We start from the raw sequence: 25,929 nt of genomic DNA, 5'->3' as shown, positions 1-25,929 counted from the left end.
TCCATTTACCCTACACCTCCTCCTCCTCCTTCTCCTCCTCCTCCTCCTCCTTTTGGCCTCAGCCCCTCCCCCTGTTTGCCCCCTTCTACCCAACTAGCCAATGGGACCAGACAGGCTCGTCCGGGCGTGGAATGGGAGGGGGTATGCATGACCCCCAGGACCAAACACCTTGCCAGCCAGACATGCAGGAGCAGATGAGCTGAGAGTACGTGAGAGATTCAGCTGAAGAATATTGGCCTTATTTGCTTGTTAATGGACAGTTTATGGGTGAATTAAACTTCCCTGCCTTTTGCTTCATCTCAATGGATCTATATAGCTGCTGCATTTGTGAAGGGATGAAGGGGGTTTCTGAACCTGAGACCTGAAAGAAAGACCAGAAGCAGAAGAGCAGGATATACGCAGGAAGGAAGCCGCTAAAATTAAAGAGGGAGGACGCAAATTAAGAGAATCAGACTCAGCTGCTGTCAACTGAGGCTGCCAGCACAGACATCTGACTAACACACACACACACACACACACACACACACACACACACACACACACACACACACACACACACACACACACACACACACACACACACACACACACACACACACAGTCCTGCACAATGCTAGCTGGAGGGCAGAGGTTTTCGGACATGGAGATGTTAGGGATGGAGGACCAGCGAGTGGCCAGGAGCAGGGCTGGGAGCTGTGTGGAGTTTTACAATATCAAAGTAAGTTTTCTTTTGCTCTTTCCTTTTGATACAAAATGAGAGAGGGCTGAGGACGGGTAGATAATCAACATTTCAGCTTAGAATATTGGGGAATTTCACAGGAATACACCAGAATGTGTTTTCCGACTTGTTGCACACACTTGTTTTATTCCTGAGTGGAAAAATTGTGAACTCAGGAACGAAATACCATCCATTTCTGATTCAGTCACATTAATGAGTTGTGGAAAAATGAAGGAATTTTACATACTTGTGGGACTATGATGTGTGATGGTTTGCATTAGACATATGTATATAAGTGTATATAAGGCATGCACTATAATCAGTTGCAGATAATGTAGATTTTATGTAGGGCTGGAAAATATGGTTGAAATAAATATGATATTGATATGACAAATCATGGGAAATATTTGCCAAAGTACTGATAAAATTGATATTCAGTGCAATGAACTGTGTGCCACTGTATGCATAACATTAGAGACAATTATGCACAGTACACTGTGGACCACAGGTTGGAAAACAATGTGTCTTAAGCTTTGTTTCATAACCGTGTGTGTTTTTATGCTGATACAAATCTCCACAATACAATAAAGTACACATAATGCCGGTGGTATTTAGAAGGATAAAGTCAACCGTTATTACAACAAATTCTCTGTGCCTCTATTAAAGCCAGCAGACCAAAAGAGATTTGTATGTGATTGCAAAGAGCTGAGCTGTTGGAGAGTCTGAGCCGAGTTGCCAGATGCTCAAACTGCCTCAGCAGTGAACACAGCTGAACCTGATGATTTTTCCCAGCACAGCTCTGGCCTAATGACCTCAACGTTTTGCAACAGGTTTGTGCTTTGGGTAGAGAGGAAATACTGTAAGTATTCAGCAACACCTTTTAATGCTGCATGAGGTATAGGATAAATCCGTTAAACCTGAAATCTGAAATGAAAAGCAAAGGACATTGTTCTCACCCTCTAATGTTAGGCATTAAAAATAAACACAACCTTATTTAATCTTTTAATAGTGCAGTGCCCGTTCAAAATGTGCCCGTTAGGAATGAGCAGTTTTATCGAGTGCCGCTCATCTAAACAACTTTACACTCGACACGGCGCTTCCTTAAGTAATACACCTGCCATAGTTGCATCCCCTAGCAATGCTAGAGTTTTTGCCTTTATTTGCTAACCGCTAGGACCAGGCTATTTCCGAAAGTTACATCGCTGATTCTTGAAATGTTTGAGTTCGCTAGAATGTAACATCTCTGGTCTCCTTCGTCATCTGTTCTTGAGTGTACCGTAGTGAACTAAGACAGTGACAGTGACGGAGAGCGAGCTCTACGTCACTGTCTAGTGTATTGAGAGGGGACCCCTAACAGTTTATAGGGGTCCCCTCTCAATACACTAGACAGTGTGTACATAGCGCGCAGCTCAAGAGCTCACACTTGACATTGCACTTCTTTAAATCCTCAGCAATACACCCGCCAAGTGTGAATTTGAAAGGTTGTCGAGAAAATCAAAGAACACACAGACAGACGGACAGACAGAGACTCCTTCTATTTAAGTCAGATGTTAGCGCAGCATGACACAATGATGGGCTGAGTTTACTACAGTCCTTAAAGAACAGACTTTTCTAAGTGTCAGTTCCTTCTCTGCGCAGGTGTACTTGTTATAAAATGTCACTATTATGCTGAATACCTTAAAATATGGTTATGGAAGTCCTTTATGACAGGCATCTGATAAATAAGCTGTTCATTGTTAGGAGTCAACAGTGGACTATCAAAATAAAGCGATACCTGATGTAGTATGAGGCACGTTTTTGGCAAGCGTGGAAGAGATACTGAATTGAGTTCAGCTGTTTAAGAAGAGATCTGTTCTGGCAGCAGATAAACAACACTTTTACTTCTCTAAGACCAGCTAGGCAGCTGTCCAAATTTACTGCATTTTTCAATCTGACTCCCTTCAGAAAGAAATACTAGCTATCCAAATGGTTCTGTTTTATCATCGCATTTATATTTGTGGCTGGAATACCTCCAGAGGCATGCTTTCCACCTCTGTTGTAAATAATAAAATCCATATAGTTATCTGACTGCATGATCTGACCTGATTTTCTCTACCTTCTCTTTATTGGATGAACAGTAGGTCAAAAAGGTTAGTTACCTCACAATCTACCTGACCAACTGTTACCAGACAGTGTATAGATGGCCAATTTAGAAGGGTCATGTGCACAGTCTTTTCACAGGACCGTGAAATGTTATTGTCTCCGTCTCTCTTTTATTCTGTCAATCCCTGGCTGTGTTATGTGCACACAAACGTCATAAAATCTGGGTTTATGGGATTATAGACGTGTAAGTGTGATTCAGTGTGCATAGCAGGAAGTCAGGTGGCATCACGTGAGGCGGCCCGCAGACTGGACAGACTCAGAGGAATGCTGTTTTTGTGTGAAGGGAGACCGCTGACTCTTTGTTCAAAAACCTGTCTGAGAGGTTGCTGTTGTACAGTGCATCCCCCTGAAGCTGAAAGCATTGGCATTACTGGTAGTAAACAGATTGTACAAATATATGGATGATCTTACTAATGTAAAATGAAGTAATTACTAATCCGTTTTCCCGGGATTTCTAAATCTTATAATAGTGTGTTGCCTATAATAGATGGACACTAGAGGTTGTATGTACAACTTCTACTTTTACTTTGTGACACTGTCTAAAAGTTTAAATGTGAAATGTCCTTAAGCTAAACCGGACAGTGCTGTAAAGTAGCATGTATGCAGCCAACCTACCCCGTATAAATAAAGGTTCACAGATAAATACACTGTAGCAGTGTCAATTGGGGTGTGAGTTTATTTTTAAAGGTCCAGTCTGTAACGTTTTTAGTTGTTCATTATCAAAATCTGTGTTGCCCGTTCACAAACATGTCTTTTTTCATGAATATTTACCTCCACCATCAATTCGAAGTATTCCTGTTGGCTTGAAATTTTACATTTGCATTCGCATGAACTGGGGTAGACGCTCCATATTCATGCGCCATCTTGAAATACGTTAGCCGGTAAGGAACATACAGGACATACTGCTCCGCCTTTCGCATTTTCGCTGTCACATGATAAACTCACAGGTGCTGCTAATGCTGCTAATGGGTATCGTCGCTTCCCGGCCCCGGCAAGTTTGAAGAAGGAAACGTGGAGGACCACACGTATTCAAAATCCAAATTTTAGGAACAGGAGTCTAGGATATTGAAATAGAGATATTGAAAAGAGCAAGAGGCCGGCGCTGCCTTCCAAAGATGGAAAGCCCTGATGAAGGAAAAGGGGATCGAAAGAGATGCCGAACGGCTACCATAGCTGTAATATGTACTTTGAACTGCGTGGCGCGAGAGAGTTGATTGCGATCAAGTCCCACTTTCCTTTGTAAAATTACCGGAAGCCCATACTGTAAACATCCCACCTGAAACAAAAACCTAAATATTAGTAATCATATTTTGGGGGATTCATTGAGCTCTGCCTCTACAGACCTCCTGCTTTCTTTCCCTTGTGGGTTTCAGGTTAAGGTCTGTCTGGTCGTGCTGGAGGGTGTTTGAGAGCATGATTCCTGCTCCTTGGGGTGTGTGGGGTGTTGTCCTGATTGTGACTTGAGTTATTATTAATCTCCACTTGAAAGTTGGGTTTTTCCCTGCTTGTGTCCCCCTTGTTTCACTGCTTGTGTCCATCTTGTTTCACTATTAGTTAGAGATTGTACTGTATTATTTTAGCTGCTATTTGTGAAACTAAACTCCACTTCGTATCTTTTTCATCAATGTTTCTGTAATTATTTTTGTTCCACTAAGCGGATGATTGGCCACCTAGGCTTTTTCCATTTTGGGGCATTATGGTCATTAAAGCTTAAATGCGTAACTTTTTGATATTAACGAACGTCCGTTACATTCAAGCCGTTGCCAAATGAGTTGCTACAAAGCTAATTAAGACTATCAGCTCCACACAACTCTCTCTGGATTTCTCAGTATGGCTATGTTCAGAAGATTGTGGCGTCCGGTGACTATCCTGCGCAGAAACTCGAGTGACATGATGGACTCTTCTGAAGAGTCCATCATGTTTTTTTAATCCTCTGTGTCCTCCTTACATAGTAGCAACTGCATGGAGGAGGGGTGGGGCCTGTGTGCGATCACAGAAGGCTTGTATCATGTGGATGGGCCGACAGTTTTGTTGTCATCTCATGGGGGAGACAGGAACTACGCACTATAGCTTTAAATGAAAACTTTGTGTTGGAATGATGTTTGATGATGATGGAATTTTGGAATAAACATTGTGTTTATATCCAACAGGCAGGATAAATTACAGCCTATAACAGCTGAATTCAGCAGTATTAAGTATAAAAACAATGATTATGTTTTTAGTGAAAATCGAAGACCGTTCCATCAGAGCTAAACTGTCGGAAAATGATACAGCCACTCTGGCTAATCATAATCAATCATTCTTGACAGCAATGGTAGAATATGAGAGCAAATGACAATGAAAAACATGAAAAACAATTAACATGAACTTGAAACTTGTTTGTCGTGTAAATTGCAGTTAACATGAAGTCTGCATTTAGTCAAACTTTTGTTATTTTACGCAACAAAAAGTGAACCATTGCCATCATGTTCATTGTGATGGATTGGACCATTTAGGATTCATTTTAATAATCTGTACAGACATGATTCAACCAATTGCTGCCTGGACCTGTAGAAAAAAAAACATCAAATTGCAAAATGCCCCAAAATACAGCATGCATTCAAAAATGGTCAACAAAAAGTATAGAGTACAAATGATATGTGGTTAAGGTCGGAGCTAATACTCGCAAACGTGGTCCTTGACGAGGTCTCTAACTTCAACAACATCGACATATTTGCGCAGATAGGATGATCACAGACCATTATGAAGGTTGTGTGACTCACAGGTCAGTGTGTGCGTTGGGAATGAGGATCTGTTTGTGTTCAACACAGCCCAGTGACACTATGAGCCTTGTGTCTGATGCTACGTCAGTAATAAAGGCATCAGCATGTACACAAACACACACATTGAGAGTTTGAAGTTCAGAAGCCAGTGTATCATTAAAGTGATCCCCGGACCAGGTATATCATTACTGCCCCAAAGTCAAAACAAATCAGGCCATAGTGACGCACTGTGCACTGTATGTACAGCATTTAGACATGCACAGTATGGTGTGTGTGTGTGTGTGTGTGTGTGTGTGTGTGTGTGTGTGTGTGTGTGTGTGTGTGTGTGTGTGTGTGTGTGTGTGTGGAAGATTCCTCTGGGGATTTGGTACTTTATCTCCTCAATGTGTTCTTGTTTGAATGGGGAATCTCACCAAAGTTTTCTGCAAAACCTAACAAACAAGTCACATATTTAGAAAATGACACCTTCAGATCTTTAGGAACAAAAGCTTGGCCTGCTAATTGGCCATACAGATTGCATGCCGTGTGTAATTATTATGACTACACATTTAAGAGACGTGAAAGACTTGCAGTTGATTTTCAATTTGCTTATGAAGACTTTAGACTGGCTATGGACCTACCCTTAAGCAATTGAGACAAATATTGTTTGACTTTAGATTTGACTTGACCTTCTTCCAAAGACAGCAAGAGGAAGGGATTCAACGTCAGGCTGTATTACGTCTCCTCGGCTTCAGACGGTGGTCGTGACACGGAAGGTTGTGAAGACTGAGACATCAGGGTGGCGGCAGGTGGTATTAGGCCAGCTTTAAAGGGAGGGATTATGTCCCACTGACCCTGCATTCCCAGGTTAGAGAGCAGGAAGAGGAGAGGAAGTAAAAGCAAATGTGATGTAGACAGAAAGAGGAGGAGAAATGGGGCTTGGTAGTTAGGAAGAGAGGAATGGGCATAAGAAGAAAGAGGGATAATGTTTTTGATAAGATGGCATCTGGCAGGCCTTGGCCGCCCTTCCGATAACTTTTACAACTTCAGTGAGAAAGGGAGCTCCCTCTGCTGCTGCGTCTATGAATAGACTGAGAACAGCCTCACAAAAATGGACGGACTGCACTTTTACTTAATGGAAACTGACCTCTTACCATAATCACATGTTCAGTGTGACAACAGATGTGCGTCACATAACTGTAACGTTACACCATCAAATGTGAAGCATGTGCAGCAAATAAAAAAAACATTTCCTCAAACAATAGAACATTACGTCTAACTAACGTTACTAACATAGCAACCAGCAATCTACTGTATATACACATGTCGGGGTGTACTTTTTCTGCATTGGTAAGTCAACGTGTCTTTACTGACATGCACTTGGATATAGTGCCTGTAAGGTTTAGCCCCATGGTGGAAGGAGGAGACATGGACTCATGAGTTCTTCACCTGGTGCTTTGATTTATTTCTTCCCCATTCACGGGGAATTTGCAGTAGTGCAAGGGTGAATTATTACAAAACATATCAAAAATAACCTAAACAAAACAACAAGGAGAGTAAGTGCAAACTATTGAAATTATCATACCAAACAAATATTAAACAATACAAAAGCCTAAATCAGGCCCTAACTATTGGGCTCTAGCACCTGCACCCTTCCAGGCCAAAACTGTTCTGCCCCGAGGAGCCTCTGCTTCCTTCTTTTATACCAGAAGCCCCTCCTACAAGACAAACCAAAGTTAATTGGAAATCAATCAAACCCCATCATGTTACCTCAACATTCCAAAACATTCCTGGCTACATTAATACACAATATACCAACTATAAAACCAGCAATTAAATGTTACATGCTGAACAAGCTGGCTCATCTCGAACGAGCCTAATTACTCCAGACTCTGTCACTTCCTGTTTGCCGCTTCGACCCAGATCCCTGCTTGAAGATGAGAACAGGTGAATGAGACATGCAAACATTTGGATGACCTTGGGTAAATCCAATAACCTAAAATAAATGACTTGAAATGAACTGTGTATGTGTCGTATTTATCAAATCATGATTTCTACTCTTTCGACTAGTACTTGAATACACTGAAAGGAAATAACATGAATTGACAAGCCACGTGTCCATTGATGCTAGCCCACATGCTATTGGTAATGCTAATGCTAACAGTCCTATGCTAACGCTCATGCTGGGATTAGCTTAGCATGCTAGGACCAATGCTACCACTGACTTAAATGAAGGCATGGGGTAACCCCATGACAGTTCCTGCGATGGGGAGATTGTTTACATGGTAAAAATCTGGAAAGAAAGTGGTGACACATGTTGATGTTCCAGGGGGCATGTTAATAAAACATCCCATCATCCAAAACAGCACAATGAATTTAGTACAAATAAGAGCTCTGCATCTTGAGTGCATGAATGATTAAACAACATACACGACTATTCAAGAAGCACTTGGTTGGTACTCCACCGTCAATCTACCACAAAATAACACATTATGTATTTAGGTAGGGAAAAGAAGCTGCCAATTAAGTCATTTTTGGTGCCAATTAAGACTAAAAACCTCCCTGCCCCGCACTCTCCAGGTTCGAAACATCGTCAATATTTCAGTGATGCTAAGGACAGGGTAGTGACTAAGGAACGACGGCATGTGGCTGAACAACACTGCGTTTCTATAGCAACACCACCAAACACAACTGTTGTCCTATCAACAGTTGATCTTTGGAAAGAAAGAGAGAGAGAGAGAGAGAGAGAGAGAGAGAGAGAGAGAGAGAGAGAGAGACCCTGGGAGCTCTGTAGCGGATGAGCTCGTTCAGATTGTTTCCAGAGTGTTAGAGATGGAAGAAGAGATTGGGCTGTTGCCTTGTTGTGCGTGCGTGCGTGCGTGCGTGCGCGTGCGCGTGCGTGCGTGCGGTGCGTGTTGAGAAGTGGTGTGCACTCCTAGGTCATCCGTGAAGTGATTCGGTCATTAGATTGGGTTATTGTAATGGGTTTCTGAGCTTGACATAGTCTAAAAACATGCACGGGTATATTTTCATCCGTGCTGTTTGAAGTACAGTATGAGCATAGTGTGTGAAACCTGATAGCATTGCCGGTTGCAGTGGAGATAAAAACAATACACCAACAGAGTCTCTGTATATTTTCCCCATGGGAAGCAAAGAAAAAGTCTGCTACAGACACAGAGATTAAAGCGATGTACAGTACAGGAGGGAGATGCCACAAAAACAGAGAAACAAAAACGAAAAAAAAAAGGGAAGATCTTCTGCACATTGGAGAGAGTGATTCATCATGAAGCCTTCACGTGTTCCGGCAGAAGAAATCTCAGAAAGGGATTAAAGATGGAAAAAGAAGAGGAATGGTTGATGGTCAAATGTTTTATTGTGTGCAGGAAAATGTGGCGTGGTTTATAGCAGGAAAAATGTTTTTATGGCAGAGGGGTTTAAGGTCAGACACTCAGACAATGCACAGCGGTAAAGGTTTTGGAAATGTTTAAACATTTCCCTGTTGCTACGCTGTACATGAGAGTGCACATAATTTGATGTTTGCCTTGTAAACATTACAAACTGGACAGATTTGCAATATTGCAAATTTGCAAGACAATACACTGCAGAAACTGTTATGTGGAGCTAAAGCAGCTGCTGTAATGTGATGTGTGATGCCACCCATTGTGTAAATATTTTTTTGTTTTTTTTTCTGTTCATCAATACTAGTTTTGTAACGATTATCTGGCCAGTATGCTTAACATTTCTGGCTTTCGGATCTCACTTTCCGGCCCAGAAAGCAAATGACAAGTGTATTATTGTTCCAGTATTTAGAAAGGCGATATATATTACCTCGCTTACTAGATGTTTTTGTTGGATTGCTGCTGCTAATTAGCTTTGCTTTCTCCCCTTTTCTGTGAGAATGTTTCATTAAAATGTCAAATGGGTTCATCATTGGTCAAAACTCTTCATGCGTGCACAATTTCTAAAGAGCAGCACCATTAGTTTGAAGATGAACATTGCATGCTTTCTGGTAACACATACGGTTTCCTGTTTGAAAGCAATCTCATATTGGTTTGAGGAAACCAAAGGGCTACCACCAATATCTGTTTTGTCAGTGGAATCTTGCCCAGCACACACTCTATATGTCTCAGTCAGACAGATAACTGCTTCCTCTTCTCCGTTCACATCAAAATGTACCCGTCCCGATGAGTGTCATGTGGCACAGAACAGCTGCTGCTGATATGAGTTGTGTCTATAATGGTAAGAGCCTGTAGATAAATCTTGTGGTTAATTGTTCTGCTGACAGGAAGACTTTAGAGAACACTGATAGCTTCTTGCAAAGAGATGCGCTCCAGATGTTTGTGCAGAAGGACAAAAGGTTATAAATAGATTCATGTTTTAGAGAAAGGTGTGCCTGCTCTTTTTCACTGTCCTCCACATTTACAATATTCAGCATAAGTCCTTCCTCATCGCCTCACAGCTTCCTATTGCAAACAGTGTCATGTGGGTGGCTGCAGGGTGTATCAGCTGTAGTTTTGCAGGGCTAATTCTCTCTTCGTCAGATTTGAAACCAGATTATAGACTGTATTAAAGTAAACCAATCACTCAAGTCTTCAACCCCTGTTTTTCTCCAAGATAAACCACTTCTCTCTGCCTTTCTCTTTCATTTCTGTTGAAGCTGCCCTCTCTGAAAACAAGCTAAGTTGTATAGGATTTTTGTCACAAGGAATTAAAGTATGCATCTGTCAGCTAGGTTGAAAGGAACAAAACACATTCATGAGAAACATGTCTGTATGCTTCATTGCTATTTATTTGACCACTGTGTTTCCAAGTCTAGTTATCATAATTTCAATCTCAAACACCAAAACTGATTCTGCTGTCACTCATATACTGTAGGCAACTGTATGTCACCCACACAGGTTCCCTAAAAATGTAAATCCAATCCAATCCACTTTATTCATATAGCACAATTTAAGCAAACAACAAGGTTACCAAAGTGCTTTACAGAGATAAAAATATATAAAAAAAAATAAATGCAAACTTGCAATATATGACCATGTTAATTAAATCACATATGCATCACATACCCGTTGTCACACATTGCTCCTTTCATACAATCTCAAAGGAATTGGACAAAAGTGGAGTTTATCTTGCAGAGCCCTTCTCAGCAGATAAGGTTTGCAGATGCACATGTTGATTCAGAGACATGAAGGGTTGTTTGGTAATAAAGAGGGAGAGAAGAAAAGACTGAGAGAGAACGACAAGTTGCTTAGTTCATCAGAGCTATTTTTAGGTCTGGGGTGTGCATTATAAATGCCCCTATTTCTTATCCACAGTAGCTGGAGCTCTGCAATGGCAACACAGGCTGAAATGACTTATGTCAATGTTTACATTTGCCTTTGAGTGTGTGTGTGTGTGTGTGTGTGTGTGTGTGTGTGTGTGTGTGTGTGTGCGCGTGCGTGTGTGTGTGTTAGTTACCCTTTGCCCCTTTATGGCACGCTGCCAAAAAGTGAACAGAACTGTCCATTAGTTTCCTCTGTATGACTGCCTTTAAAGAATCACACACAAACCGTCTCCCTGCCTTGTTGACATTTATCTAACCAAATGTTGTCACATACAGTAGGTGTCATTTGACTATGAAATGTATTTAGAAGAAAGAACTGCAGGCTTAAAAGTTAATCCAGTTTTTAAAACACTGATAACTGTATTTTAAAGTCCTACTTTGGCATTACTGACAGAATATGGTTTGGAGATTGCAGTTTAGTTTCAATACATTTAGTCATCTTTGGCTTGTTTGTAAATGCTTAAAATCCTAATTTACCACAGCAATGTTTTCCGGTAAAAAAATTATTTAACTCAGTTGCAGTTTGACTTTGGATACGTGAAAAATGTTCGGGAGACTTTGATGACGTACACAGAAGCCTTTAATGAATCTCGATTGAGGACACTAAGCAACACAATTTAACCACAGTGTAATGCCATATAATGCCAACCCTTGTTTTTCTCCAAGATAAGCCAGTTTCTCTGCCTTTCTCCTTTATTCAGTTGTAGCTGCCGTCCCTGAAAACAAGTTACATTTTATGGGATTTTTTTCAGTGTAGTGTCATGTAGTGCCATCCCAAGTCTGAGGAACTCTGCATTTCCAAGCGGCATTTATCTCATAATGAACACATGTCCTATTTGGGTTAGGGAAAGATATTAATGGCACCATGACATAGGTCAAACACAGATGCTCACCTAAATCAATGTTGTTTTGCAAGTCCAATCTATGCCTCTCTAGGGAACAGGCTATCTGCAGATGTATGTGTTTGTCGGTAAGGTGTGCGTGGGGATGTTTCTGTTGACCTACAAAGGAGACGGTCCTGTAACACAACTTTCCTTATCGTGCCGCTGCCTTGACTCACTCAACTTCTAGAGACAGACATAAATTCAAACTTAGACACAGGAACGGTTTAGTGATGCCTAGCATAAATAGATTTTTTTCAGCCCCAAACCTGTGACCAGAGGGACCTGTCTGTTACATTTTTTATTATTTTATTTTTTTTATCTTGTCTCATCTTATTAACAAGAAGGTGTTTCTAAATATTTTACCACAGTCCTGTTATCCATACAATTGGATCTCGGCTGCTGCTGCACGATTATCTCACGCTGTGTTTTGACTGGACGCATGACAAAAAAAACCTGATTACAGCACTCATGGCTCCAGCAGCATTTGTGCATTTAATAATAGCAACCAGCGTTCCCTGAAAGCAGAGAAGGAGGGAGCTGGGTGTGTGTTTTTGTATGCGACTAACACATTTTTGTGATAGTGAGTGTGTGTAAAAGTTAGCATGTCGTTATTGTTGTGGGGTCAGTGTGTGTGTGTGTGTGTGTGTGTGTGTGTGTGTGTGTGTGTGTGTGCGCGCGCGCGCATGTGTGTGTGTAGCCATGTGTTCACAGTTCTTGCGTGTGTTTTCTTAAATCAAGGCCGTTAATTGTTGCTAGAAAATGGAAAAAGTTCAACATTGCAATTCTGGTCCAGATCCTGGTTTATTTCTGGCACTGTATAGCCAAGACGTGCCATTTAGTCTCAATAACATGCGCGCACACACACACACACACACACACACACACACACACACACACACACACACACACACACACACACACACACACACACACACACACACACACACACACACACACACACACACACACACACACACATCCCTGCCTTCTAATAAAATCCAGACCATGCCTTCTCTGTTCTCGTTGGGGTTAGTGAAGCCACAGTGGAAAAGGATCCCGTAAAATTGCAACTTAAGGGAGCCGCTCCCTCGACTTGGAGCAGCTTTTCTCTGCCCGTCCTGTGCAAACTGTTGTACAACATCCGTCCCTATTCAATGTCAATCGTCTATACTGATTGTTTATTTGCTTGCATGGTATTCATTTGTGTTATTTGATAATAAAACCTGATCAAAATATGCCCTGTGAAGATGAATCCCCTGCTGTGGTCTACCAGTGGTGGAAAGTAACTAAGTACATTTACTCAAGTACTGAATTTAGGTAAAATTTTGAGGCACTTGTATCTACACTAACTGGATGATTTCTATGTTATGATACTCCTCTTCATTTATTTCATAGCCATCGTGGATTTTATATGTAAACATGCAACATATCCTCCATACCACGGTTTCTGCTTCACATTCATGTTCAGTCCACACAGGCTTCCACTGTTGGCTATTGACCTTTTGACCTTGATTATTTGTGATGTACATCATCCAGGAGAGGAAGCTCATTCTACTTTTAGAGTCACAATGAACAAAACTAGCTGTTAAATAAATGTAAAATATCCTTCTCCTCTGATTTTATGCTTCACCATGGCCGTCGGCTGAATTGAGCATCCACTAATGATCCTGACCTCTGGTGGAATGCAGGCTTCACCTCGCAACCTTTAACCTCCGGTGGTCTGATAAGAGACGGCTGATAGTGACAGCAACTCACAAACAGAGCTCCTGTCGACGCTGTGAATGTCGGCGCTGACAGATGTGCTCACACAACACACACAAACACTGGAAGATGGACTTCACAATCGCTCTCTCTTGTGCACTCTCAGACACACACACACACACACACACACACACACACACACACACACACACACACACACACACACACACACACACACACACACACACACACACACACACACACACACACACACACACACACATCTACACTTTGAGTGATAAACGGTTGAGGCTGCTGACTGAAATGTACATAAACACACTAATCCCCTCGTCTAAAGGCTCCTGATAGACTTGTCTTTCCCTGCTGACTGTCTGACATGACTCTCTCTCTCTTCCTTTCTCCCTGCTGTGCTTAAAGACACATGATTGAATGACCCTCTTATACAAATGAATGTCCAGTTGGCTACACATTATTATCACAAATACACACAGAGGAGGCTTTTCCATTTTTTTCCCGTTTTTACTAGATGTATTTTAGTTCTTCCCTGCAACATAAGAACTAGGAGATTGCAGCATTGCCCACATTATAAGACTGACAAGTGATCCCTGCAAAATTCAGTTCAGAGACACCACAGAAATTAGTTACCAGCATCACAGACAGATGCGAAAAGTGAGAAGGACAATAAAGACGTCAGCTGCAAAAGTTCATGAAAACGTGATCCTGCACGCTGTCTCTAACTCTCCAACTGATCCACTGCACGTAGGTCAAACCGTTTCCCTGAACATACAGTACATAGAATTAGCTTTTGGATGACTTTTCTCAGCTGTTTGGATGAAGAAGCCTAAAACATCAGTCAGTTAAGTTAGAAATGCCAAAGATGTATGCAAACATTTGCTGGAAGCATGATGATCCACTATGATTACATCTAACAAATCTGAGGCAACTCCATACACATATACACATACAAACATTTTGTCAAAGATTTTAGAGGGAACATCAACCAGCACAGTGGTGTAGTCTAGTTTTTTGTAGTGAGTATACTGTGATTTTCCCTCCTAGCCTCATTCTCGCCCGTGTCCCAGAGCGACAACCCCATACATTCTTTTGAACGTTACCGCGTATAGCGTCAACCTCATCTGGCTTATTTTCTGTAGTTCTGTAACGTAACCGTCTGCTGCAGTGTCACCCGAAGCTGCAGTAGCTTCATGGGGCAGGCTTACGAAAATAATGAGAGTGTAGTTTGAGTTGGCTTTCGTTTCATATCTCCTTTAGCGATTCACATTAGTTGATTTCATGTTTGCACAGATTCAGATTCAGATTCACTTTATTAGCCATTTGCAGTGTAACCCACATTGGAAAAAATGTGCAAGTAGCTCAAAGTGCAAAGTCAACACATCAGAGGACACAACATAAAAACAGACAAACAAAGCCACATAAAGCCTCAATATTGAAATGCTCAATATAAAAATGCTGTACAATGAAATCCATACATAAATTTAAAGTGCCTAGTTTAAGATGCTTTGTTCAAAGCAATCACAGCTTGTGGAAAGAAACTGTTTAAATGGCGATCAGTAGAACATTTGGCAGAACGATACCTTCTCCCTGAGGGAAGCATCTCAGAATGACCAACAAGCCACTGTGTTGTTGTTCCTATGTGACTCGCAACACAGACGGGGTAAATGTATGACCAAAACGTTACGTATCCTTGTGCTTTTGTAAGTGGGTATATGGATTAAATTCTTGACTTTTCCTAGTGGATATATGGCGTACACCTGCGTATCACGTAGACTACACCACTGAACCAGCATAAGCTATGAACCAACTCTTGAACCATGCAATACTCCAGCAATCTTCATGGCATTGTTGATCATTTTCTGTTAGGTTTAAGTTCATTGAGCTCCAGTATATCAACCCCGGTCATTCAGCCACTCATCACCCATCTGCCTGCCTGCTTCCGCCTGCATCCCCCTCAGCCACCGCACTCAAACTCAATCCCTGCTCACTCGTTTTTCGTTTTCCAGCATCTCCATCCATTACCCTTTGCTACCAACCCTCTGCCAGCAGCCTCCTCGCTCATCCCACCTCCAATCCCCCTTTTTACCTTACAATGAATCTTTTTTCATTCATCTACTCCTGTCTGCGTTTGGGTCTCTCTGAAATCATAACACATTGGAAATGCTTTGTTTGTAACAGTCATTGTTTAGCTGATGGGGTCATGAGGGTCAGCCAGAAGGAGTGTAATGCTGTAGTTCCAGTATATGCTTCAGAAACAGGCAGCTGAGTAAGTGTGAGACGGCGTAATTAAGTGCTGTTTTAATCTTATTGCCAGAGAGACAATTGATTTTACATTAATTGATATAATTTTGTGAAACCTCAGATGGGCTTTTGAAAGGTTTTTGAATGTCAATGTGTTTTTTCAGTATTTATTTCCACAACATCAAGCAACTACAATAAGGCTAAGGTATGATGAACATTAGGGAAAGAGTGTGATTACAGTTTTAAAAAAGCCAAAATTGATTGTTGTACAGCACATATGGCACCTCACTTTATAACTGACACAGTACTTCTTACATTGGACATAAATCGAGCACTGCAGCATCATCCGATATGAACAGACATTTGCAGGGATACTGGGCCAGTTTATCAAACGGATTTACACTAAGGGGCAATTTCTTCATATTCCTCACAATGTTTGTTTCCACCTTCTGCAACATGTCAGGATATCTCTCTCATATGCATACCTTGAACAGCTTGCTTTATTCACAACCTTAATGCATTTAGACGAGGACCAAATTAGTATAGTGTTTGTGTTTTGGGAAATGTGGTGGGCCAATGACATAGGAGATTCCAACAGATAATACGTGAAAATCTGCTCCATTTTATATAAACAGATATTAAATAATCACATTAATTTCACCATATCACTAACACTGTATGGCCATATGTCCAAATCAAAAATCCATTTAATGGCTCATTCGCTGTTTGATTGGTTAATCCAAACCCCCATGCTCACGCAGGACCCCTGCTGCTCTCACTTGGAAACCCTGTTCGGTTGAACCTGCTGCTGACACCAGCACGACCCCTCCACTGAAACCAAACAGTCCAGTGGAAATAACCTGTCCCGCTGCATACTCAGAATTACTTCCGAAATTACACACACACACGCACGCGCACGCACGCACGCACGCACGCACGCACGCACGCACGCACGCACACACACAATATTTCTTCTTTGCTGTCTCTATAACAGGTGTCTGTCTCTCAGTGTCACATGTTCTTCTGTCCTCACACATACATGTAAATAATATAAATCTTCTCTCCTGTTATGTGACTGAACGCAAGAGCACATAAGAAGACCAAAACTCAAAAGCAATAGTGCTTCATACATACAAATAATAGTGTAGCAAAATCTAAAACAATAATATAAAACAAATAGCATTACAATATGTATAAACATTTACAATAAAATAAATATATTAAAAAATACCATCAGAAATGTAAGCACACCTAAATTAAACCCAAGCCACATACTGCTGCATATGTGACACAGTGACATACAGTCAGGATGATACAGTCACAACAACAACAACAACAACAACAACAACAACGATAAAGCACAAACATGGACATTGCAGTATGTCAATGGCATCCCTCACTCTGTAGGGAGACTGTGCTAATCAGATTAGCAGGGTTAGAGGGTCTGGAAGGTGGAGGAGGGGTATCTTGTGTGTGTGTGTGTGTGTGTGTGTGCCTAACAATAGAGCAGATGTAACAGGCCAACAGCAAGGCTCAGACCGCCTGTCTCACTGTCTGTCTCAGACGGGTGAGGTTTAGACAACACAGAGTTATCAGGAAATGTTGGTAGCAACTTGAAGAGTCAGCTTTTCTTTCACTTACCTCTTGTTTATCTAGCCATGGACATCCAGTAGTTTGAGATTTATCTGCTCAGGATTGGAGATATCAGTCACCAAGATTTCTACCTCCACCCCGATACAGCGGAGGTGAAAAGAACTGAATTTGTTGTGCTCACGTCATTGTAAAAATCTTTTCCGCTGAACAAATATTCCCTATGAAAACTGTCAACAGTGACACTTGAGATAAAAGCAAATAACAGTGAATCAGCATAATCGGATGTTTTTTGGAATTTGTGTTAACTGACCCTTTAAATTGTTTCATTTTCCCTTCAAGACATGTATTCACACTTTTATTTCAACCTTTAGCATTTCTAATTTTCCCAGAAGTCAACAAGTCGACTAGACTTGGATGTCAAAGCTCTGTATTTTGTATACCCAACCCAATCCTACAACTTCTCTTTCTGTCAGTGAAAGCAATCCTGGCAATGATTATACGTCATTCAAAACATTTTTGGCGACGCAAACTAGTACAACATAAGCAGCATAAGTTTCATTCATTCATTTAGCTCTTTACTTCAGTAGTGTCAAACTCAACTTCTCTAAGGGCCACACTGGAAAAAGAGAATCACATTGAGGGCCAGACATGGAGAGTTTATTGACAATGAAAAACGTTGAAAATAGCACCAGAAACAAATTACGGAAAAAGCGGCAACAACGTTGGAAAAAGCACCAAAAATGTCGAACAAAAACGCCAAATGTTTTGAAAAAAAAAATCCCCAAAACATCTAAAAAAGGGTAAATAACATTGAAAAAAGCCCACAAAATGTCAGAGAAAGCGGCAAAAACTAGGCGGGCAAAAAGGTTTTTGTGAACCTGAATTGATAGGCGGGCCGGATCAAAGTTTGCGAGGGGCCGGATTTGGCACGCGGGCCTTGACTTTGACACATGTGCTTTACTTGAAGATATCGACATAAGGGTGACATGACAATCTCATGAACGTGTCATAAACATTATAAACAAGTCATAAACGTTTATGACATAATACTTCTTTTAGTAAGTGTCATTCGGTTTTTGTCACCAAGTCATGGTTAGGGTTAGGATTAGGATTAGAGTTAGGGTTCATGTGTCATGACAGTGTCATGTGTTCATGACAGTGTCATGTCACTCTTATGTAGATGCCTTCAAGTAAAGTGTTACCGAAACACCTCTGAAGGAAATAACTTTGGTTAAATTATCTAACCTGACTGCTGAACTAGCTGCTTTAAATTCACAAAACTGTCGTCAACAAGCTCTGGCTGAAATTTAGTAGTTAGGACCTGAATCAACCAAATTGGAAGGCTAGATAAGAAAACACACAGAAAGTTAGTATACATTTTACAAATTTCCGGACATAATCTGGTTTAAAGTGGCCTTGATGTGATGAAACTTAAAACAAGCCCTGAAAACGTCATACCACTCGAGCCAGGTCTGGTGGAGGTAGTGGCCAGCTTACCCACAATTTCCATCTCCAACACAATGTCGTTTAGATGTCTTCCCTCCCTCTCCTCCACCTGAGTCACTCCCTCTCACCGCAGGCTTTTGTCTCAGTCTGGTTACCCAGGCTGCCTCCGTCTGTCCCCTCCACATGTCTCCACAACCTGATCCGCCTCGGCCTCGCTGCGCCGCAATGTTTAGACAAACTGAAAGAGACATAGACACACTGGCTGTGTGGAGGAGACTGATGCTAAAATTTCCGCCTTCTCATTCTGTGTAACTGCCCCTGATGTTTGTCTCAAAGGGTTTAAATGCTGGATCCGTAAATCCCTGAGGAGTAAACAGATGATGGACTCAGCATAAAGACCAAAACAGTGGGAATGAGAACAAGTCTTAAGGAGTCTTAATGAGGAACGCTTTCAAAAAATGTAAAAGGGCTACTCATTAATGCAACATTAAACTCTAAATGTTAGTAATTCAAAGTGATTTGCATGCCTTATGTAAGTACTTTGACATTTTGGGGGTTGGTGTGGTTGCTGTCTTACTGGTGCTTTGATGGAGGCCTGTATTCAGTGGAGAGACTACTTTTGAACATATGGAGGTGATGGAGGTGGGGGGAAGATGGCTAGCCTCTACCAAAATAGTAGAATGTAGCTCCTGGTAGCTCCAGAGTTCTCATATTTACTGTACATATTCTGTGTTCTTACTTAGGTAATTAAAAACAAGTCAACGTTGACTTTTGGTTTCACATGGGACACCAACAGCCCGACCTCCTCCCTATGCGGACTTTGAACACGGGAAACATATTTGTGATACGTAAAAAAAAAAAATGGATTCCGCGACAAAATATGTTTCTCTTGAAAATATTGTAGTTGAGAATGCAGTATAGTTGTATGGGAGTGTCATTTTATGAAGACAGAGCTGGAATATGTGACATGTTTTAACTTGAGAGACACCATTGATGGAGCTGAGTAACAAGTAATATAACAAGTAATGTAATTGATTTTATATATATGTATATAATAACTCTTTCAATAAGTAATATGTAACCAGTATTTTATTACATTTTTCAAATAACTTGCTCAACACAGGTCCAGCCAATAGGAGGGCCAGAACAGTTATGTGATGTGCAAAAGTGGAGTTTTTCAGGTATTAAAGTTGTATAATTCTTTTCAGAATTTATTTCGCACCCACGTCATTTTTCCAGAATTTGTTGCGCCATACTTTAAACATTTGTCACCCAGAAACCTCTGAGTTATGCTGTTTAGGGTCAAAAAAGGGAAACGTCGGTCTTTATTTTTGGCAGGCAACGTGGAAGTCTGGCTTCTTAAAGTAGCAGCAGAGGCGGTGGTGGGAGTGGTGGCGGATGCTGTTTTGGGTCAAAGCAACTCCCTGTCTGCTCGAAGCACCTCTGTCATCCGTCACACATCCATCTGTCCATCTATGCTTATATACACCGGAGCTTCTAAAACTACTCATCATGTCCTTGTGGCCTCTCTTTAAACTCTCTGCACATGAGCATGTGTGTTTGTTTTTAAAAGAGGGAGGGAGGGAATGGAAAAGTACTCTTTAAATACATATTCAGCCATGTATAGTGTGTGCGAAGGTGCATTCGTGCGTGTGTTTGCAGTGCTAAATGCAACCCTAACACCTCAACCCTACACAGACAAGAAGAAAGCCTTCATGTGAGGCTCCCGTCTGAGCTCTGGACTCTCTCCAGCTCATTTCTCTCTCTGGAATCAGTTTGCCTTTCAAGTCGATACTCTCCCCGGCTTCAGGTTTTCAATAGCCTGATTCTCCTGGCGTGATGTAGACATTCCCTTTCAGTCACGCTTAAATGAAAATGTCAGATGATATTCACGTGGACACATATGGATTCTCTGTGCGTTTTATTTGAGGGGGAGAATCAATAGATCAGGCTTCCCTGTATTGCAGTCACTCTGCCAAGCTCGATTCAGTCATGGGGAGAATCCAGGAGGGTTCGGCTGCCTTCTGACAGCGATGTGTGTGACCCACTTAGGGGTTTTTGGGATGAATAAAATGTTTGTTTTTCACATAGCACGGTGAGATGTGTTGCTTTTTGCCATGGATACCGAAAGAAAAAACACTCCAAGGCACTTTTTATTGTCGCAACCCGGCGTCTTCCAGAGTGGAACAAAGAGGAGGTAGAAACAAAACAGTTCAGAGCAGTGGCAGTCGTGGTCAACCAGTGGCATTTCCAACCATATTACTGTATGACACACCCTCAATTTAGTCTCGCTTTTTTCTTTGGATCCCTCCAGACTATACTCTTGACAAAGAGCAGGAAACAAAAGCAGTCATTTACCCCTAAAATGAGGGAACATGAAGTGCAATCGAAGTTCAAGAACAAATGTGACTTGACCACACTTGGCGCTTGAGGACAGGATGATTTAGTCACAGAGAGAAAGAATGTAGTTGACTGTGCATCAAGAATTGCAGCCGTTCTCCAGAAAGAGGCCACAGTATTCCCCCGGCTGTTGTTTCATGCAGCTTGTAACGTGATCAAAGAAGATGGCCGAGCATTATCAATGTTCTTATCATCCAATGCATGTCTCTTTTCAGGGGACAGATAAGATGGAACAATTGTTGCATACCTTTGTGTTTCTGCAGAGGAGATGTTGGCCGACGATAAGGTGCTGTGGAAAATAATCCTGTCAGAGAGACATTTTTATGATTTGAAGCATTTTGGCAGTGGAAGATGAACAGTCACACAGATGCAGCCTCTTGTCTCTGCAAAGAATAAATTTCCATGGAACTGTTGATTTTTAATGGTTATCAATTTTTCAGGTATGTCTTTAAAGGTGCCCTGCAACACAAAAACGTTTTTCCTTGTATTTTTTGAAATATCTTAGGTCCATATGTGTTTGTGTTATGTTGTGAATGTGAAAATGAACTGCTACCTCCTCTGTCAGCTCTAGCCACTGAAAAGAAATAAGCAGAGAAATCATGCCAATTACAAAAGCTGGTCAGTCTGACATCATATTGCCTGAGCTCATTACTATTCATGAGCTCGCCCAGTTGAGCTGGGTAAAGGATTCTGACAGCCAGGCTCTCATTGGCTAGCTGTTAGCCAATCAGATTCAAACAGCTTAGCTTGTTGAATATTAATGAGAACTGGCAGAAATCAAGCTGAGTCTTCCTGTAGGCTTTCTATACCACGATAGAATGGCTTGAAACAAGGTAACCAAGGCATTTTTTCCACAAAAAATGTTACAGAGTCCATGGTAGAACTTCAGACATCATCACAAAGTAATGAAATACGTATGGCAGGGCACCTTTAATATTTAAGTCCTAACTGTAAAACACAGTAATGTAATCCCAAATGCGAGAATTCTGTTTGCATGGTCAACAAATCAGTTTAACTTCAGCTTTGATGGAGGTGTTCTCTTCATGCCTTCAGACTTTTAAAAGTAAACACTCCCACCCACTTGGAAAATTATCCCACAGTAAAGTATACTGTAGCTGTAGCTATAAGGCAAATGTGTCATGCGTCATGCCTATATAGAAAGAAAATACTGTGGACATTCCTCCTCATCAGTAATGTTATTCTTGGCCCTGGGAGTACATTCTTACACCTGGCCTGGACCCTATGCAAACCTCCATCCTGTCGTATGTGAACAGTCACCTTCTATATGGCACTGACTGCCAGACAAGGAAAACATATGATAGGCCATTCAAATAAAAATACACACTTGTGGGTACATAGACAAGCTCAAGAAACCAAACATGCTTTCAGGTAGCTGTGTCAAGACATGTGGGTTAGGTCAGGAAATGACCAGTAGTTAGTTATGTCTTCAAAATAAAAGCAGCAAAATATTGATGAAGTGATGGAGTGTAGAAATCAGGCAACATCTAATACTCAGTGTAGGTCTTAGATAAATGTGTTCACAGTTCACCACAATTTCACAGGTAATATCATTTGTACTGTATGCCAGGTATACAATCAACAAACAGAAACATTTAAGGTGGAATAATACTGTATTTATGTTCATTTGTGGCAATACATTAAATGCAATTTTGAGCATCACAAGAGCACAATACATATACTAAAACAATAAACCTCTAAAACTAGATTTGAAACAAGTTGCTCTACAAGACGTAGCGACAAAATAAGCTAATAATGCAGGATTGGTTTCTATGGATAATACACTTCACTGGTGCAAATTTCCTAACAAATCACCTTATTACCCAAACCAACTGACATACTGTGAAGAGAGGTGGTGACTACCTGCCTCTGAAAAGAGGCTTGTTGGATTCATAACACAGTTGGGCCTTTTTGCCTAAATGAAGAAGTGAATTTGTCTAGGTTCCTCTAATTTGTTACACTTGTTGAATGCAGTACTTGCAGGCTAAGTTTTGTACCTCTACCTTTGTAACTTGAAGATATATTTGTGTTCTTTCATTCCTAGTGTGATTATAGTGCATGGGGCGTGGTACTTGGACATTGACATGGCAACTTCCACCTTTGGAGCCATTATCCAATAGATTTAAAACCCTGTGCAATCAATTATCCAATGAGAATTGTACACCTGTTTTGGTTGATTAAACTGTTTAAAATTGTGTTTGCCTTTTGTCTTTGTCCATTTTGACTCGGATGAAGACACAGTAGTGTTAAAACATGAGTTTGCTCCCACAATTAAAGGCTGAAAATCAATCAGTGTGCTCCAGACCCTTATTTCCGCTTGAATGGCATGCAGTGAATCTGGGATATTTAAGGGCACTTGCACACCACTCCTGGGCTCCAGGAAGTAACCTGCTCAGGTATTCAGACATTTTTTGGTGAAAATTTAACACCGTAACTTTACTCTAATACTAATACTATGTGTTTGTAGTGTTTACAAGCACTGCTAACCTTTGTCAATAACATGCCACCTTATCTCGACTTTTACTTTACGTGCTGTTTCAATTGCGTTACTTCTCACCCCGCAACAAAACGATCCTGTTTTATAAACACGGCTTTACTTTGAAAAGCAAGAGCGGAAGTCGTATGTTTCATCCTCACGTAGATTACGGTCTATGATCACTCATCTAGAGTCCGATGAGGCGGACCGGAGTCGCAGCGCTCAGACTAAAAAGACACACAGAGAGGAGCGCAGTGCACAGGGTTCACCTCCTCTTCCTCCGGATCAACACCTATCCATCATGGATTCTCCCCGGGCTCTTGCCCTTCTCTTTACCGGATAATTTTGGATTTACACTCGTATCATGGGAATATACTGTCTGCGCGCTTGGCCCCGTGGATCTATACAGTCTTGATGGAAAACATGTCACCGCAGCAGGGGACCATGGGACAGAATAGGTCCGACTCCCTGACGGGAGAGAGCAAAGCACTTCCCGACAACAAAAAGGTACAAGTGACGCTTCTCTGTTGGACTTTTAGTGCTGATGGAGTGCTGACTCTGGACACGGTTTGCGTTTTTGCGCACTGAGTTTCCCGGCGCGCTCATTAAGGTTAAATTAGTATATTCCATTTGCACTCTTAAGACACAGTCAACTGGTATTTTACGGCATCATAGTCCTATAATATCCCTGCAGAGACATCTCTATGTGTTGTGTAATTTTCAAGAGTTTAAACTCCGAATAGAGGTTATGTTTCTTTGTGAAATATCAGTTTTCTTTGCTTTACTTGCATTATTTGTTTTTTCTTGACATTCTTGCAAATCTGCACTTATTTGGCGTGCTTTAATTCGATTTAGACTGGATAATGAATAGCTCCGTTTATAGTGGTGTCACTGCTATGCCACGGTTAACAATCAGTATTTTAAACTTTTCCTTCAGGTTTGTTTTATCAGACAGACAAGTATTGTGATTCAGTGCGTTAGATTTATCTGATGGATGAAATCTTCGGATCCGTGGCGCACAAACGTTGCAAGTGTAGAGTTTTTATCAAGCGTTTCGCCCAAATCCCCATTGATTTTACTGGTTTCATGTTAGTTTTAGAAACCAGTTAGCTGAGTAGACGAGAAGGAACCACACGACAGAGCAGGATAATGTGCTGATAGTGATTATTAGTTAATCAGACAGACAGGAGTCACCACGCAAACAGAGGAATGATCCCTGCACTTCAGAGCCACCAGTGGCATTCTCTTAAGATGCTTTGAGCACTACAGAAAACATTAAATACATGGTTTCAAATTCTAAACCTAATCTCTGACTTTCCAGTAAATATGCACACGACATTGTTACAGTAATTTATTGTAGCTTTCTAACCCCATGTTTTGGTCCTTGACACTGATCCACAGCACTGATAGACAGAAGAGGTGATCTCCAGCAGCAGGGCAGATAAAATTACTTAGTACTTAGTAGTAAACGGCGCCCCCCATCCAACGCGTGTTTCAAAAGGTGTAACTGCATCTTTCAGCAGGCAGGATGTGAGCTGTGAAGGCGAGATTAGAGATTTGCTAAAGTGTTGCAAAAAAAAAGCAGCGATTGGTGGTAAAATGAGATAAAAAAAAAAAGGAAAAAAAAAGTGACCAGTGGTGGGATATAACTAAGTACATGTACTCAAGTACTGTTCCTAAACTACAAATTTCAAGTACTTGCACTTTACTTGAGTCTTTTCTTTTCATGTCACTTTCTACTTCTACTCTGCTTCATTTCAGAGAGAACTATTGTACAGCTTTAGTTACTAGTTATTTTACAGATTAAGATTTTTGCACACAAAATACATAGTAGTTTAGAAAATCTGATGTTTTATTAGAAATGAAACTACCCAACAATATAACAGCCTACAAGTCCAGTTGCATTGAGTACTTTTACTTGTAATACTTAAAGTACATTTTCCTGAGGATACTTACATACTTTTACTTAAGTATCATTTTCAATGCAGGACTTTTACTTGTATCAGAGTATTTTTACAGTGTGGTATTAGTACTTTTACTTAAGTAAAAGGTCTGCATACTTCTTTGTCATGACCTCCAACATTACCAACACAAAAAGCATGAGTGATATCCTCAGAAAAACCTTTTCTGATTATGCCTTGAAAAACCCTCATCAGCCTTAATGTGTAAAAAAGAGAGGCGTAATGGAGTTTTAATGACAAAATGACCTG

General features: G+C 41.0%; 1 protein-coding gene across 3 annotated transcripts in view; it reads left to right on the top strand.

Annotated features, from left to right (window-relative positions):
- The first annotated feature begins 553 nt into the window (after nt 1-553).
- The window catches only part of arhgap20 (Rho GTPase activating protein 20), a 58,415-nt gene continuing 33,039 nt past the window's right edge, over nt 554-25,929 (top strand). For 2 of the 3 annotated variants that reach the window (XM_039818251.1, XM_039818250.1), the window contains exon 1: nt 23,911-24,226. In XM_039818251.1, the coding sequence (XP_039674185.1) occupies nt 24,134-24,226 (93 nt within the window). In that variant the 5' untranslated portion in view covers nt 23,911-24,133. Of the gene's footprint in view, nt 719-23,910; nt 24,227-25,929 lie in introns of those variants that run through there. The other variant, XM_039818249.1, reaches the window with a different exon arrangement.

The sequence above is a fragment of the Perca fluviatilis genome, chromosome 12, assembly GCF_010015445.1.
Source record: "Perca fluviatilis chromosome 12, GENO_Pfluv_1.0, whole genome shotgun sequence".
Taxonomy (NCBI): Eukaryota; Metazoa; Chordata; class Actinopteri; order Perciformes; family Percidae; genus Perca; species Perca fluviatilis.
The sequence above is the reverse complement of the archived record's forward strand: the minus strand, read 5'-3'. Positions and strand labels throughout refer to the sequence as shown.